Source organism: Brachycentrus maculatus, unplaced genomic scaffold (assembly GCF_059751285.1).
Source record: "Brachycentrus maculatus isolate JH-2025_06_01 unplaced genomic scaffold, ASM5975128v1 h1tg000513l, whole genome shotgun sequence".
In the NCBI taxonomy this organism is placed as follows: Eukaryota; Metazoa; Arthropoda; class Insecta; order Trichoptera; family Brachycentridae; genus Brachycentrus; species Brachycentrus maculatus.
Genome location: NW_028281259.1, coordinates 925,001 through 943,871, shown reverse-complemented (window position 1 = coordinate 943,871; position 18,871 = coordinate 925,001). Strand labels below are relative to the sequence as shown.

Genomic DNA, 18,871 nt, shown 5'->3' with positions numbered 1-18,871 from the left:
ATATATATATATATATATATATATATATATATATATATATATGTGGTCTTGCTGGGGGTCTGCTGCTTCTTGTGCTACTGTCCGCTGCTATTCTCACCACTCGATTCAAACTCACTCTTCCCACATGATTTCTCCACAAACGTCTTCATTCTCTCCCCCATCTAACAACATCTTCAACATCGCAGATTATAAAGATTATAATTTTTATCTAGCAGAAACCCTCATTAAAAAATCATCTACATTTTCATTGGTAACCTGATATAAAAAATAAATAAAAACAAATTGATATTTTTTTGTATTTGTTTTGTATTTAAATAAAGGTTTCAAAAATTTTAAGTATATTATAAAATGTTTTATGCTGATGACATTAAAATGATTATATTGTTCAATAAAATATATCTTAAAAATGTTAATTTTTTTATTTTATATACAAATTTTTAAAAGATCAATATTAGTGGATAGTTTAAGAAGAGCAATCGAAACTATAAAAGGTATGATATGAGCATGCAGAAAGCTGTAAACTTATCCAATGCATTGGGTCATGTATGAGGCTAGCAGTACATGGACCGTTCACATATTCGTTCAACATCTTTAAAGGTGTAAAACAGGGATGTGTTATGTCACGGAGGCTGTTTAATATACGTATGCTCTACATGTAATTATCAAATTGTAAGAATGGAAAACTGCAAAAATTTGAAATACGTAAATTGTAAACAGCCCTTGAGGAATGATAAATGTTCGAATGGTGATATAAGAAAAGAATACAAGGCTTAATTCATCGTATTAGAGTCGTGTGTGGAAATTAATTGATTTTACACGTTAATAGACTGAATAAGGACACGAAAATTGGGAAATGTGCTGTACGGAGGATATAGTCGGATGGGGAAGACAGCGAAGACGATTCTGGAATACCCATGTCCATAGAATGCAAGATAAACTGGCCCGAATTGCTCAAGAGAACCTAGACTTAAGGAGACCACCTGGAAGACCTACAAAGCGATGGCGTGACAGCTGCCAGTCCACGTCACAAGAGACAGATAATGGAACAGGCACATCCAAGAAGAAGAAAAATAAGTATTAAGAACAAAGGAAGACCGAGAAAAACTTGTCAGGATCAAGCATTATATTTCAAACACTCGACAGTGGTCAGGTTAGGAGTTGAAATAATCGGCGGGTATGTATGAGGAGATGGATGAACGTTGAAGAGGCGAAGATAGTCTGCAGACAGACTGCTGTGGCGTTCTATTTTCTGGCTTCCCCTGCAGTGAAGTGACATGATAGTTAGTTAGTTTTATCTATGATTATGACAGTACTTCTTCAAACGCTTATCCGCACCTCAATGGTGCATAGGGCACTGCATCATATAAATGCAGTGTTTTCTTGATCGTTAACACATGAAGGAAATGTGATCAGCCCTCCGCTTCAGGTACTAGTCCAGGGTAATATTGAAATAATATTACAGTGAATAAATCACTTATACGTATTTGACCCCCCCCCCTGGGAATCGAACCCGGGACCTCCGGTACGGTAGGCGAGCTGGCTGACCATTACACTACGGAGGCGGACAGTACTTACTTACTTAAATATATAATAATGTCACATTTTAAAAATAAGAATAAATAAAAAACGACGAATGGGCCAAGTCTGTTTGCTTTTAAATGCCAAAATGGTATTTTCGAGAAACGCGAACATACTGTACAAAGCATTCGTACTGTGTAGAAAGAAGAAATCGTACGAGAAAGAAAAATTGAACACAATCAAGCACCAAAATGAGGAAATTATACCCAGCTGTACTGAAAAATTCAAGTTGTGTATCAAAAAAACGAGAGCGTACAAGAAATGGTCTGAAAGATGGAAGGCGACAGAGAAACCTCGAAGATTTTTCAAGTATTTTCTCAAAACCTTTGTCAATTTCGCCTTCGGTTTGTTTCTGACGTACGCTTTTTTCGTTGTTTTGGTATATCAGCTGTTTGCGTCGATTCATTTTGCGACAGTTTTCTGTTTTTTTCTGGGAATATTTCTAAGCCTAGGACTTGCTTTCAGCTCGTTTGTTCGGTGAGTGATTTGCTGATGGCTTATTATATTGGATTATAAATTGGTACATACAGTATCGAACAGATTAATTGAAACAAAACTTTTTTTGTTGTATTTTCGTAAAAAAAAACTAACTGACTAACTAACCATCATGCCACTTGTCCGCAGGGGTAGGCAGAGACAATAGAACATCACTCTGTCTTTGCAAACATTCTTCACCTCTTCCACGTTCATGCATCTCCTCATACATACATACCCGCCAATTGTTTCGACTCTAACCTGACCGCTTTCAAGTGTTTGGCATACCTGATCATGCCATGTTTTTTTCGTTCTTCCTTTGCTCCTTTTTCCAATTACATTCAACTTATACATTTGTTTTACCGTTCTTTCCTCAGTCATTTGTTCCACATGTCCAAACCATCTCAACACACCTTTTTCGTAAAAAGTTTTGAAAAATCTTTTGTTTATTAGTTATATCAGAAATTAATAATTAATATGATCTCATTTGGGCTCAATCAAAGATTTTACTCTTCTTGGCATCTATTATATAAGGTTTTGGCACGCGGATGCCATTTTTTCGTCTCGAAACCATACCTGAATTATGGACAAAATGAGTTTTTCCACCGTAGTGCAATCAATTTTGGAGAGCCGATACTTACAGAAGCCGATAGATTTTCCATTAGGTTTATGTCTGGCAAAATTCTTGACCAGTCCAACACAGTTCATTGTTTTTGTGTTTCAAAAAAAATTCATAATTTTTTTTGGATTTGTGGCAGGGGGTTAAATCCTGCTGAAATATTCCATTACCATTTGACCTTCATTTTTGTATCTCTGGTAGTATCTTTTCCAGTAGAATCGGGTGATAGTTCTCGCTATTCATCATCTCAGTCGCTGAAAGAAGCAGCCCTGGTCCATAATACAAGGAACACCCCCAAAATATTTTTTAGAGGGTGTTGTAAATACGAAAAAAATATTAATCTGTTCGACACTGTACATAATTAGCTAAAAAATCATGTCAAGGGTCAAATTGAACGTATGAAAAAGTCCTGCCTTAAGATTTTCCATTCGGTAAATATTTGATAACTGAAGCGAAGCATGGAGTTGGCAAAAGAAGGATGAAAGCAGACTGAATGCAGTCAAAATGCGATCCCTCAGACGAATGTGTGGCAAAACGATGTTTGATAGATGTTCGAATGATGAAATAAGGAAAGAATGTAAGGCTGAGATAAGCATAATCGATAAAATTAAGAAAGGTGTGTTGAGATGGTTTGGACATGTGGAGCGTATGAGTGAAGAAAGAACGGTTAAACAAATTTATGAGGCGAATGTAGTTGGAAAAAGAAGCAGAGGACGACCGAGGAAAACTTGCCACAATCAGGTATGTCAAATACTTGAAAGCGGCCGGATCAGGAGTCGTAATAATCGTCGGGTATGTATGAGGATGTAGAAGAGAATGAATGTAGAAGAGGCAAAGAATGTTTGCAAAGACAGAGTGGTGTGGCGTTCGATTCTCTCTGCCTACCCCTGCGGAGAAGCGACGTGATGGTTAGTTAGTTAGTTAGTTAGTATATGGTATATATCCTTTGACACCATCTATGGTTCAAGTGAGTAAGTTTTTTAAATTTATTTATTTAGAAGAGACTTTTCTGAAATGTATGTAAGATCTTTCCCATGAGACACCTGAAAACACGATTCAGAATTATTATTAAACTTATATTTTACATTAAGTTCGAAAAACGTCAGACCTTTTCTACTTTATCTTTAATGCGATATCAGTAAAAAAATCTTGATATAATTAACTAATAATTAGAGCTCAACCCATTTTGAACAAAGATTAGATACAGTTCGCACAATCCTGGTAACGTTCGGGTGTAACAGGCATTAATAATACGGTAGAGGAATATATTGTGAACCAGGCAATCGCCATGGATCTTCCTCAAAAGACATCTAGAAGACCAAAGAATGCACGGATGCTGCAGAAAGATAACATCATTCCACGGCATGACCTAGACGACGTTGTCCATGATAGAAGGACCTACAGCCTGTGGACAAGGAGAGCTGACCTCAACAGTCTACAAAGACGATTAGTTGGGATGGAGCCGGGATGAAGAGGAAGATTTGGACACACTCAATGTGAACTGATGCTTTCGTTTGTTTCTTGTAGCTGCCACACATATCTTGTAGTTCCACAGTTTTTCTGCAAAAGAGGAAGACAAGCCCTGATTGGATACGCTTACATTTTGATTCTGACTGGACCGACCAGAAATACCCTCATCAATGTGGCCAAACTTTCTGAAGCACTGCTTTGTGAAGGGGTTAGACTTTTTATTATTTAAAATACTATAAGGTTAGCTCAGGAGTCAGACCAAAGAAGGATGAAAGTAGACTGAATGCATTCGGGATGCCATCTCTCAGTGCGGCAAGACCATGTATGGTAGATGTTGCACTGGTGATATAAGGAAAGGGTGCAAGGCTGAGATGAGCACTATTCAGCAAACTAAGGAAGGTGGGTTGGGATGGTTTGGGAAGGATGAGAGTAGACTGGATGCAGTCGGGATGCCATCTCTCAGTGCGGCAAGACCATCTATGGTAGATGTTCCAATGGTGATATAAGGAAAGGGTGCAAGGCTGAGATGAGCACTATCCAGCAAACTAAGGAAGGCGGCTTGGGATGGTTTGGGAAGGATGAGAGTAGACTGGATGCAGTCGGGATGCCATCTCTCAGTGCGGCAAGACCGTGTATGGTAGATGTTCCAATGGTGATATAAGGAAAGGGTGCAAGGCTGAGATGAGCACTATCCAGCAAACTAACGAAGGCGGCTCGGGATGGTTTGGGAAGGATGAGAGTAGACTGGATGCAGTCGGGATGCCATCTCTCAGTGCGGCAAGACCATCTATGGTAGATGTTCCAATGGTGATATAAGGAAAGGGTGCAAGGCTGAGATGAGCACTATCCAGCAAACTAAGGAAGGCGGGTTGGGATGGTTTGGGAAGGATGAGAGTAGACTGGATGCAGTCGGGATGCCATCTCTCAGTGCGGCAAGACCATCTATGGTAGATGTTCCAATGGTGATATAAGGAAAGGGTGCAAGGCTGAGATGAGCACTATCCAGCAAACTAACGAAGGCGGCTTGGGATGGTTTGGGAAGGATGAGAGTAGACTGGATGCAGTCGGGATGCCATCTCTCAGTGCGGCAAGACCATCTATGGTAGATGTTCCAATGGTGATATAAGGAAAGGGTGCAAGGCTGAGATGAGCACTATCCAGCAAACTAAGGAAGGCGGGTTGGGATGGTTTGGGAAGGATGAGAGTAGACTGGATGCAGTCGGGATGCCATCTCTCAGTGCGGCAAGACCATGTATGGTAGATGTTCCAATGGTGATATAAGGAAAGGGTGCAAGGCTGAGATGAGCACTATCCAGCAAACTTACGAAGGCGGCTTGGGATGGTTTGGGAAGGATGAGAGTAGACTGGATGCAGTCGGGATGCCATTTCTCAGTGCGGCAAGACCATGTATGGTAGATGTTCCAATGGTGATATAAGGAAAGGGTGCAAGGCTGAGATGAGCACTATCCAGCAAACTAACGAAGGCGGCTCGGGATGGTTTGGGAAGGATGAGAGTAGACTGGATGCAGTCGGGATGCCATCTCTCAGTGCGGCAAGACCATCTATGGTAGATGTTCCAATGGTGATATAAGGAAAGGGTGCAAGGCTGAGATGAGCACTATCCAGCAAACTAAGGAAGGCGGGTTGGGATGGTTTGGGAAGGATGAGAGTAGACTGGATGCAGTCTGGATGCCATCTCTCAGTGCGGCAAGACCATGTATGGTAGATGTTCCAATGGTGATATAAGGAAAGGGTGCAAGGCTGAGATGAGCACTATCCAGCAAACTAACGAAGGCGGCTTGGGATGGTTTGGGAAGGATGAGAGTAGACTGGATGCAGTCGGGATGCCATCTCTCAGTGCGGCAAGACCATCTATGGTAGATGTTCCAATGGTGATATAAGGAAAGGGTGCAAGGCTGAGATGAGCACTATCCAGCAAACTAAGGAAGGCGGGTTGGGATGGTTTGGGAAGGATGAGAGTAGACTGGATGCAGTCGGGATGCCATCTCTCAGTGCGGCAAGACCATGTATGGTAGATGTTCCAATGGTGATATAAGGAAAGGGTGCAAGGCTGAGATGAGCACTATCCAGCAAACTTACGAAGGCGGCTTGGGATGGTTTGGGAAGGATGAGAGTAGACTGGATGCAGTCGGGATGCCATCTCTCAGTGCGGCAAGACCATCTATGGTAGATGTTCCAATGGTGATATAAGGAAAGGGTGCAAGGCTGAGATGAGCACTATCCAGCAAACTAAGGAAGGCGGGTTGGGATGGTTTGGGAAGGATGAGAGTAGACTGGATGCAGTCGGGATGCCATCTCTCAGTGCGGCAAGACCATGTATGGTAGATGTTCCAATGGTGATATAAGGAAAGGGTGCAAGGCTGAGATGAGCACTATCCAGCAAACTAAGGAAGGCGGCTTGGGATGGTTTGGGAAGGATGAGAGTAGACTGGATGCAGTCGGGATGCCATCTCTCAGTGCGGCAAGACCGTGTATGGTAGATGTTCCAATGGTGATATAAGGAAAGGGTGCAAGGCTGAGATGAGCACTATCCAGCAAACTAAGGAAGGCGGGTTGGGATGGTTTGGGAAGGATGAGAGTAGACTGGATGCAGTCGGGATGCCATCTCTCAGTGCGGCAAGACCATGTATGGTAGATGTTCCAATGGTGATATAAGGAAAGGGTGCAAGGCTGAGATGAGCACTATCCAGCAAACTAAGGAAGGCGGCTTGGGATGGTTTGGGAAGGATGAGAGTAGACTGGATGCAGTCGGGATGCCATCTCTCAGTGCGGCAAGACCATCTATGGTAGATGTTCCAATGGTGATATAAGGAAAGGGTGCAAGGCTGAGATGAGCACTATCCAGCAAACTAAGGAAGGCGGGTTGGGATGGTTTGGGAAGGATGAGAGTAGACTGGATGCAGTCGGGATGCCATCTCTCAGTGCGGCAAGACCATCTATGGTAGATGTTCCAATGGTGATATAAGGAAAGGGTGCAAGGCTGAGATGAGCACTATCCAGCAAACTAACGAAGGCGGCTTGGGATGGTTTGGGAAGGATGAGAGTAGACTGGATGCAGTCGGGATGCCATCTCTCAGTGCGGCAAGACCGTGTATGGTAGATGTTCCAATGGTGATATAAGGAAAGGGTGCAAGGCTGAGATGAGCACTATCCAGCAAACTAAGGAAGGCGGGTTGGGATGGTTTGGGAAGGATGAGAGTAGACTGGATGCAGTCGGGATGCCATCTCTCAGTGCGGCAAGACCATCTATGGTAGATGTTCCAATGGTGATATAAGGAAAGGGTGCAAGGCTGAGATGAGCACTATCCAGCAAACTAAGGAAGGCGGGTTGGGATGGTTTGGGAAGGATGAGAGTAGACTGGATGCAGTCGGGATGCCATCTCTCAGTGCGGCAAGACCATCTATGGTAGATGTTCCAATGGTGATATAAGGAAAGGGTGCAAGGCTGAGATGAGCACTATCCAGCAAACTAACGAAGGCGGCTTGGGATGGTTTGGGAAGGATGAGAGTAGACTGGATGCAGTCGGGATGCCATCTCTCAGTGCGGCAAGACCATCTATGGTAGATGTTCCAATGGTGATATAAGGAAAGGGTGCAAGGCTGAGATGAGCACTATCCAGCAAACTAACGAAGGCGGCTTGGGATGGTTTGGGAAGGATGAGAGTAGACTGGATGCAGTCGGGATGCCATCTCTCAGTGCGGCAAGACCATCTATGGTAGATGTTCCAATGGTGATATAAGGAAAGGGTGCAAGGCTGAGATGAGCACTATTCAGCAAACTAACGAAGGCGGCTTGGGATGGTTTGGGAAGGATGAGAGTAGACTGGATGCAGTCGGGATGCCATCTCTCAGTGCGGCAAGACCATCTATGGTAGATGTTCCAATGGTGATATAAGGAAAGGGTGCAAGGCTGAGATGAGCACTATCCAGCAAACTAACGAAGGCGGCTTGGGATGGTTTGGGAAGGATGAGAGTAGACTGGATGCAGTCGGGATGCCATCTCTCAGTGCGGCAAGACCATCTATGGTAGATGTTCCAATGGTGATATAAGGAAAGGGTGCAAGGCTGAGATGAGCACTATCCAGCAAACTAAGGAAGGCGGGTTGGGATGGTTTGGGAAGGATGAGAGTAGACTGGATGCAGTCGGGATGCCATCTCTCAGTGCGGCAAGACCATGTATGGTAGATGTTCCAATGGTGATATAAGGAAAGGGTGCAAGGCTGAGATGAGCACTATCCAGCAAACTAAGGAAGGCGGCTTGGGATGGTTTGGGAAGGATGAGAGTAGACTGGATGCAGTCGGGATGCCATCTCTCAGTGCGGCAAGACCGTGTATGGTAGATGTTCCAATGGTGATATAAGGAAAGGGTGCAAGGCTGAGATGAGCACTATCCAGCAAACTAAGGAAGGCGGCTTGGGATGGTTTGGGAAGGATGAGAGTAGACTGGATGCAGTCGGGATGCCATCTCTCAGTGCGGCAAGACCATGTATGGTAGATGTTCCAATGGTGATATAAGGAAAGGGTGCAAGGCTGAGATGAGCACTATCCAGCAAACTAAGGAAGGCGGCTTGGGATGGTTTGGGAAGGATGAGAGTAGACTGGATGCAGTCGGGATGCCATCTCTCAGTGCGGCAAGACCATGTATGGTAGATGTTCCAATGGTGATATAAGGAAAGGGTGCAAGGCTGAGATGAGCACTATCCAGCAAACTAAGGAAGGCGGCTTGGGATGGTTTGGGAAGGATGAGAGTAGACTGGATGCAGTCGGGATGCCATCTCTCAGTGCGGCAAGACCGTGTATGGTAGATGTTCCAATGGTGATATAAGGAAAGGGTGCAAGGCTGAGATGAGCACTATCCAGCAAACTAAGGAAGGCGGCTTGGGATGGTTTGGGAAGGATGAGAGTAGACTGGATGCAGTCGGGATGCCATCTCTCAGTGCGGCAAGACCATGTATGGTAGATGTTCCAATGGTGATATAAGGAAAGGGTGCAAGGCTGAGATGAGCACTATCCAGCAAACTAAGGAAGGCGGCTTGGGATGGTTTGGGAAGGATGAGAGTAGACTGGATGCAGTCGGGATGCCATCTCTCAGTGCGGCAAGACCATCTATGGTAGATGTTCCAATGGTGATGTTAAAAAAGGGTGCAAGGCTGAGATGATCATTATCCAACAAATTAAGAAAGGCTTGTCGAGATGGTTTGGATATGTGGAATGAATGAGGGAAGAATAAATGGTAAAACCAATTTATGGGGCGAATGTTAAATTCAAAAACTTTGTTGAGAAATTGAAACTTTTTTGCTGACATTCTAGGAACAACTTCACGATAATTATCTCAAAATAAAACGTGCAATTGAAAAACCATTCATAGAGCTGAAACATTCCTTGCAAAGGATTGTCAAGATTATCCACAAAGAAGCGGATGTGTTTTTAAAGCCTTTTAAAAAAACTGAAAAAGCTGTGGAGAAAATTGGCAAGTACTTTCATTTAAACATAAATACTTCTTTATATTGATTATGCCACACCACACTGAAGGTTGGTAATCATCGTGTCAGTCTGCAGCCGATCTGAGCAGTGCCCCAGTGCTGCAGCGGAGCCAGGATATACGCGGAGTTGCCGAGCCAGGATATACGCCTTCTTCCTACGCTGCGTTTACCTTCCACGCCGCCTTGTAATATAAAACCTATTACTCGCTATTTCTCTCCCCTCATACAACGGCCCGAGTACTCCACGCTGAAGGTTGGCAATCATCGTGTCAGTCTGCAGCCGCTCTGAGCAGCGCCCCAGTGCTGCAGCGGAGCCAGGATATACGCGGAGTGGCCGAGCCAGGATATACGCCTTCTTCCTATGCTGCGTTTACCTTCCACGCCGCCTTGTAATATAATACCTATTACTCGCTATTTCTCTCCCGTCTAGCTATTCTGAAATACTCTAGTTTTCTTTTCTTTAATATGTCTTTAAATTTTCTATAAGTATTGTCTTAAAGCATATTCATTTAAAATATTATCTTCATCTTTGATGAGATGTCAAAAAATAATATTACCATTTCAGTCCACGCGTCTAGAGCAACGACCAAGTGGCTGTCGACAGTCGTGAACGTCTGCAATACAAGAGTCGGAACCCCCTTCGAACGCTGCAGACGAATGTTCGACACCGTGAACAGGAACTGCGAAGCCACCATGGGACCAAGGTTCTCCTTTGAATGCAGCGCCGAGTACGTGATACAAAATATCTGCTATTTCGCGAAGCCGATAGACTATATGTGCCAAGCGGTCCACTATATGGAGGAAGAGGTCGCAAGCAAAATAAGAAAAGGTGATCTTTTACACATATTTTAACCAATATATGCACCCAATGGTGCATAGGGCACTGTATCATACAGAACAGTAGTTCTTCACCAATATTATTTTAGTAGTTCTTAACCAATATTATTTTGTCTGCCTCCGTAGTGTAATGGTCAGCACGCTCGGCTGCCGTTCTGGAGGTCCCGGGTTCGATTCCCTGTGGGGGTCAAATGAATATAATTGATTTTTTCACTCTTATATTTATTCAATATCACCCTGGACTAGTACCTGAAGCGGAGGGCTGATCACCTTTCCTTCGTGTGTTGACGATCAAGATAACACTGTGTTTGTATAATGCAGTGCCCTATGCACCATTGGGGTGCGGATAAGGGTTTGAATTGAATATTAATTTAAATATGCTTCTTACCTTATTTTTTGTGTAAACAATTCAAAACAATTCGGTGAACGCTGAAGACTGTATTTAAATTGCTCTTACATACATAAAAAAGTCCCAGTTTTAAAGTAATTGTATAAAAAATAAAGCAACATATTTTCTCAAAAAACTGAAAAGGAAACCTGAAAACCTGAATTTTGGTTAGATCTGATTTCAGAATTTTATTTTGTTTGTTTATTACGTACTTACTATTTTCATGTAATTATTTTTCCGATGTTATATTTTTAACTTAATATTTACTCGCTACAGGGCAGAAAGTGTTGTTTTTGCATTTTTAAGAAAAGGAATTGTTTAATTATTTTTTTAGACATACATAATATTTTTCAAATGGAGAAAAACATTCAGGTTTTACCTAAAAAGATCTTTTGCACAGTAAAAAGTTCAATAAGTGGCTTGATTTTACTATTAATACATTTTAACATATTTTTAAACTTAAAAAACGATCTCCTGAAAAATCAAGTTTTTTTATTATTTATACATGACGTTGTTGAAAGGAGTGAGCGTCATGTAACATTCACCGGTTCGGACACACTTAAAATGTTGTAAATAATTTAACTGGTCAAATTCAACGATAAAAAAATTAAATCATGTTTACAAGCGTTTCTCAAGTATGTGAATATAATCCAGGATTCGGGCCTCACATACAAATGGAAACAGTCTATTATTTTTTGACATCTCATCAAAGATGAAGAAGAATATGGAAGTCTGGGCATTTACGGGGCTTACGACCGTCATAGGCTGGTTTGAGTGATCACTTTACACACGTGTAACATTCACCAATTCTACCCATTATTGACAACCACACTACTCAAATTCTTGGAAGTTCTATATATATGAACCAATTTAGAAACCTTCTTTACATCTCACCAATAGATGTCTCTAGTGAAGTTCTAGTGATTCATGAACAAGGTTTCTAAATTGGTTCATATATATAGAACTTCCAAGAATTTGAGTAGTGTGGTTGTCAATAATGGGTAGAATTGGTGAATGTTACACGTGTGTAAAGTGATCACTCAAACCAGCCTATGACGGTCGTAAGCCCCGTAAATGCCCAGACTTCCATATTCTTCTTCATCTTTGATGAGATGTCAAAAAATAATATGAAAAAAACTCCTGTAATTGGAGATAATCCAGATTTTGTGAACAAGTATTTGGACACACTCAAAATGTTGGAAACAGTCTATGTTTAATAAAAGTTTTCCTCATTCCAACATACATTTAACATTCACGAGAGCTCATTCCAGAACTTGCACATGCTGTGTTACGAGTTCGATCAATATATCTTTAATATATTCGATATATAATCTTCCGTGAATTTCAGGACTTCGTGATTTGGTAACGAAAATAGACCTGGCCTTCTACGCGGACGTGGAGTTCCATCACCATTTCCATATGAAGACCAACAGCTCCAAAAAAGCTGAAGATGTACTCAAAGAAGTGAAAGCGGATCTCAAACGAAAGTTTTCCTTTTTGGAGTTTTTGATTTCTACTTTCTGCACAATATCCTCGATCTTCATACTGATTTTGATTTTCTCGTAAATAATAATTATTTTTTATTATTTAAAAACACTTTGTGTATAATATCGTGGGTGTACTGGCAAAAAGCTTTAACACGGAAATATGTAATTTCGACTCAATAATGCAGTATTATAAAGTTTTCAACGTTCTTTAAACTGGCAAAATACACAAAGTAATTTTTAATGAAAATATTTATGTGGTACAAGTAAATTCCACTTTTAGTTTAAAATCGGGTACAACATTTTGAGTGTGTCCAAATACTTGTTCACAAATCTGGATTATCTCCAATTACAGGAGTTATTTTCATATAATTTATATAATTTTGACATATCATCAAAGATGAAGAAGAATTTGAGAGTCTGGGCATTTACGGGGCTGTCGACCGTCACAGGCTGAATTAATGTATCACTTTACACACGTGTAACATTCTCCAATTCTACCCATTATTGACAACCACGCTACTCAAATTCTTGGAAGGAAATCAGCGAGCAGCTAGAGAGAATGAAACACAACGTTCAAATTTATCCATTATAACATGGAGAAGAAATGCTGAGAAAGTACAGACTTTAAGGTGGATAACAATATATTAAATAAATCTATGCTTTCAAAAGCATTGGCTAACATGTGCAGCCGCAGAGTCAGAGAGTACATGGCGTAGTTTGCATTTTGTAAAAATACTGAGAGTATAGATTTTTGCCTAGTACCTCTTTGACGCAAGCTAAGCTTTATTTGATTTAGGAGATCAGGGCTGTCCAAAAAATCATCTCGGAGGGTTTCTCCTTCTCGCCAAATGTCCAGCACCTTAAGTGCTGAACTCACCAAAAATCAATAATGCAATTCAAAAAAATGGAACAATTGCATTAGTAATCATTTAAAAAAATGTTAATTTATAGCATGATAATAAAAAATACCAGTTGTTTTGGCACGTATCACTCAATTTTGGGTGCTTTGCCAAAAAAAACCTATATGGACCAAATTATCTCCGCCATGCGCTGTAGCGGGTACGCCGAGTTGTTGAGATGGCTGGAGACTAACCATGGAAGAAGCTAACTAATCATTACAAAGATTGTTACCCATGGAAGAAGAACTGTAATAATTGGTTTTTGTTATTGATTTTTCAGGATTTTGAGGTATCGTCACAATTTCCTAACAAAGGATTACTTTGATAATTGTTACATCAATTCCCAGTTCAGAGATATTGATATCCATAGAGCTAATATGCATATGACTACAATATTACCATTGAAGACCGAGGAGATGAAAAATTACGTGCCTGTAAGATCAGAATCATATTTCCATAGCAATTCATCTCCTGCATTTGTTAACTTAAACTCATATTTATTCTTGTTGTGTCACTCTACGTTAAAGGTTGGCAATCATCAAGGCAATTCTACTCTGTATGCAACCGCTCTAAGTAGGGACTCAGTGCTATAGAGAAGCCACTCTCTCGAGTTGCCGAGCCAGGATATACGCCTTCTTCCTATGCTGCGTTTACCTTCCACGCCACCTTGTAATATAATACCTATTACTCGCTATTTCTCTCCCCTCATACAACGGCCTGAGTACTCCGCGCTGAAGGTTGGCAATCATCGTGTCAGTCTGCAGCCGCTCTGAGCAGCGCCCCAGTGCTGCAGCGGAGCCAGGATATACGCGGAGTTGCCGAGCCAGGATATACGCCTTCTTCCTACGCTGCGTTTACCTTCCACGCCGCCTTGTAATATAATACCAAATACTCGCTATTTCTCTCCCCTCAAGCTATTCTGAAATACTCTAGTTTTCTTTTCTTTCATGGGTCTTTAACTTCTCTATAAGCATCGTCTTAAAGCATATTCATTCAAAACATTTGTAATGCTCCAATCTTCTCTATGTTAACTTGGGTGGGTCCACAGTTAGCTTTGGATGCTGTAGAGAAGCACTGAAGACATATAGAATCTTACAATCATTGCTGTATAGTACGTATTTTGTCGTATTTTTCCCCTTCATAAAATGTCAATAAAGTACTCTAGCTTTTTTTACTAAACATTGTCTATAACATCTGTCTTTTTTCACATGCGCCTCAAAACATTTTCGTTAGGAACTCGTGATATTTTTAGCATTATTTTATATCACCACACTTCAAATGTTTCAATCTGCTTTGTGGTAGCTTGGGTGAGAGTCCACAGTTGGCTTTGGAGCCATAGAGAATCACTGAAGAGATGAAGCATCTTACATTTCTCATAAGCAAATTTAATTTGAAGTCGCTATTACTGTTACTAAAGAGGTGTCCGCCTCCGTAGTGTAATGGTCAGCACGCTCGGCTACCGTTCTGGAGGTCCCGGGTTCGATTCCCAAGGGGGGTAAAATAAATATAAGTGATTTTTTCACTGTCATGTTTATTCAATATTACCCTGGACTGGTACCTGAAGCGGAGGGCTGATCACCTTTCCTTCATGTATAAACCATCAAGATGACACTGCGTTTATATGACGCAGTGCCCTATGCACCATTGGGGTGCGGATAAGGGTTTTTTTTATTATTATTAAAGAGGTCTCACATTTTGAAGAAGTACCTAGTTTCTTTATTATTTGAGAAATAAAAAGACTTTGTTTTTTGATCCACTTACATTTTTATTAACAACCAACTAGTTTCGGCAACAACCTGTTGCTCTCTTCAGGGTTTAATTTATGACTGAAGAGGTGAACAGGTTGTTGCCGAAACTAGTTGGTTGTTAATAAAAATGTAAGTGGATAAAAAAAAACAAAGTCTTTTTATTTCTCAAAATAATATATCAATACGATCTACAAAGTTAATGCTTTCAATATTCTAAACATACCTAGTTTCTTACCATTTTTATTCTGGCTTTGATCTTTTGGATATAGTCCAGTTGATTGTTAAACCAAGAACTAACTTTTATATTGAGTTATCTTTCTTTTATTTCTAGATTGGCTCAATTTGGCTATTGGCTAGAGAAAAGTTTCGCTTGTACAAGACGAGCAGTTTTCTCTTTGTGACGACGCTAAAAATGGCTGTTTATATTCTGGTCGACTATTGTCTGTTCTGGCTGATGAAAAAATTGAACCATTTTCAACTGTTGAGTACTCCTCTTCCATGTATGTAAACGAATACGCTTTATTTTACTATTAGGGGCTTATTCTAAGCTCTTTATGAGTGAGGGCTCTAAATGAGATTTTTTTACATTCGAAAAGCACTAAAAAATAATATTCCTTAAATTTAACAACCAAATAAATTTCACTTATAGTCCATTATTTGATTCAACATCGGTTAAGCAAAATTCGTCAAAATCCGATTCAAACCCCGCCCACTCCTTTCAACCTACGAGTATATAAGCTGGTTTTATTAATACGAATTACATGAAATTATAGTAACTTTAAACATAAAGAGTAAATCCACTCACAAGTAGGCATAGGCTATGAAACCTTTAAAGTTGAAGCCTGAGTAGGGACATGATAAACGGTGTTGCATAAGCCGTAGCTAGATTTCAGAGTCACTTGGACGTTAGGTAATTCAAAAAAAAAAAAAACGTTTAATCCTAGTGCATCTTTAACCTCGGCTCGTAACGCATGTTTGTGCGTGTAACGCACTTTGAGTGCATGTTGGTCTTCTAGTCGACCAAAAATCGCACGTGCAATCACGTTTTGTGTTGTTTTAAGTGTGTAAATGGTGCTATGGTGGTGAAGGCTGGTATTGTTTGCATGCCGTGGTAGTGATTGTCCTGACGAAGAGACGGGTACGTCTAGAAAATGGTAGACTTGAAAAATCTCGGAGGGTGGTTATATACTAATATTATTAATATTTTTGTAAAAAAATAAATAAGTAAAAATGACTAACCACAAAGTAAATGCTTTAAATATTAATACAACATACCTAGAAACCTTCCATATAACCTTGCCCAGACTTCCATATTCTTCTTCATCTTTGATGAGATGTCAAAAAATAATATGAAAATAACTCCTGTAATTGGAGATAATCCAGATTTTGTGAACAAGTATTTGGACACACTCAAAATGTTGTAAATAAATTATCTGGTCAAATTATAAGCTTATCTCATCTCTCAAGTGTGTGATTAAAAGCCAGGATTTGGACCTAACATACTGATATAATAGTTTCAGCTTAATAAAAAGCTTCTTTACATCTCACCAATAGATGTCTCTAGTGAAGTTCTAGTGATTCCAGAACAAGGTTTCTAAATTATTTCATTTATATATAGAACTTCCAAGAATTTGAGTAGTGTGGTTGTCAATTATGGGTAGAATTGGTGAATGTTACACGTGTGTAAAGTGATCATTAAACCAGCCTATGACGGTCGTCAGCCCCGTAAATGCCCAGACTTCCATATTCTTCTTCATCTTTGATGAGATGTCAAAAAATAATATGAAAATAACTCCTGTAATTGGAGATAATCCAGATTTTGTGAACAAGTATTTGGACACACTCAAAATGTTGTTAATGTATTTTAATGTATACGATTTAAATTTTTTATAGTTTGTAATGTATATATTAATTTAAAAAAATAAATTGAATTGAAAAATTGAACTTGACATGTAAGTTACATATTTATGTTTCAGTGTGGTCTGCCGGAACGCAAAACTTGTATGTGACGGGTTCCGGGTTCGTTTCCCTAATTTTCGACAAAGTGTCTGGGTATGTGAACTCGGAGAAATTTATGGAAGACACCATCAACACTACATCTTGTATCTTTCGGCCGTCACAGCCGAATTATGTTATATATGGACATATAGGTATCTGATTTCACATATATGTATTTTTGTCGTCTTATTTTTCATTACTGAGGGTTGTGACCCTTGCGGAAGCAATGACTCTTCTCCAGTTATCCATTGACTTCGCTGCACGTAGCGCTCCAACCACCTCCTTCGGTCCATCGTGTGGGGATCTTCCTCTCCCTCTCTTCCCCTCCAGGCTACCGATCGCAAACAGTCATTCCATGCTAAGAACTGAAAAATGTCTGTAACATTGGCCAGAGTCAAGCCATCCATGTGTATGTATGTATATTATATATATATATATATATATATATATATATATATATATATATATATATATATATATATATATATATATATATATATATATATATATATATATATAAATATATATATATATATATATATATATATATATATATATATATATATATATATATATATATATATATATATAATATATAAATATATATATATATATATATATATATATATATATATATATAAATAAATAAATATATATATATATATATATATATATATATATATATATATATATATATATATATATATATATACATATATATATATATATATATATATATATATATATATATATATATATATATATATATATATATATATATATATATTTACAAAATATATGTATATACATACATAAAACATGAATACAAACTACCTTTAAAGAATGTGGGTACGTTGGTGTCACATTGGTGACTACAACATAGCCGCAATTGTTTAGATACCCGCAAAGTCTGCTAAGCGCATTCTACTTTTATCTTTCCTAGAAACCCATATTACCCTGGACTGGTACCTGAAGCGGAGGGCTGATCACCTTTCCTCCATGTGTTAACAATCAAGATAATACTGCGTTTATATGATGCAGTGCCCTATGCATCATTGGGGTGCGGATAAGGGTTTGAAAAAAAAAGACACCCAGTCATTCACTTAGAGCTACCTAGTTATTTATTAAAAAAAACTACAGTATAAGTATTAGCTAGTTATTACTGATCATCTTCCACATAACACTGACCATCACGCCGCTTCCCTCAGGGGTAGGCAGAGAGGATAGAATGCAACACCAATCTGTTAATCACTGGCAGCGCTCTTTTCCAGGTCTACTTGTGGCGTTCTGTTGGATATCTATTCTGGTGGAACCATATGTGCTCAGACTCAGAAATCATGTGATGTCTGTCTACTTTCCGGACAGGGCTAGGCAGAGAGCCGCTTGGCTGATGAGAAGCATACTTAAACAAAGACGTAAGACAACATAGCCTACTTTAGTTAACTTATGCTTAAAAATGTAAGTATATTTTATACTCACTTAAAAAAACTAAAATGTTCGAATGGTGATAAAAGGAAAAAGTACAAAAAGTCTTAAAAATAAAATAATAATAAAATAACAAATAGTAAGCACTGGTAAATACACGTCTCCTTCACACACTATCAGCGAGCAGCAAGAGAGAGTGAAACACAACGTTTACATTTATCCGTTATAACATTGAGAAGAAATGCTGAGAAAGTACACACTTCAAGGTGGATAACAATATACAATATATTAAATAAATCCATACTATCAAAATCATTAGCTAACATGTAAAGCCATGGAGTGGGAGAGAACATAGCATAGTTTGCATTATGTACAAATACTGCGAATACAGATTTTTGCCTAGTACCTCTTCGACGCACGCTAAGCTTTGAGATCAGAGAAATA

At 39.5% G+C, this 18,871-nt stretch overlaps 1 protein-coding gene across 1 annotated transcript in view; it reads left to right on the top strand.

Moving 5' to 3' along the window:
• The first annotated feature begins 1,689 nt into the window (after positions 1-1,689).
• The window catches only part of LOC148301846 (DC-STAMP domain-containing protein 2-like), a 27,441-nt gene continuing 10,259 nt past the window's right edge, over positions 1,690-18,871 (top strand). The window contains exons 1-9 of the mRNA XM_088272660.1: positions 1,690-2,055; positions 4,199-4,349; positions 9,473-9,632; positions 10,211-10,474; positions 12,219-12,432; positions 13,537-13,690; positions 15,336-15,504; positions 16,981-17,154; positions 18,274-18,417. Of these exons, the coding sequence (XP_088128786.1) occupies positions 10,303-10,474; positions 12,219-12,432; positions 13,537-13,690; positions 15,336-15,504; positions 16,981-17,154; positions 18,274-18,417 (1,027 nt within the window). The 5' untranslated portion in view covers positions 1,690-2,055; positions 4,199-4,349; positions 9,473-9,632; positions 10,211-10,302. The remainder of the gene's footprint in view (positions 2,056-4,198; positions 4,350-9,472; positions 9,633-10,210; positions 10,475-12,218; positions 12,433-13,536; positions 13,691-15,335; positions 15,505-16,980; positions 17,155-18,273; positions 18,418-18,871) is intronic.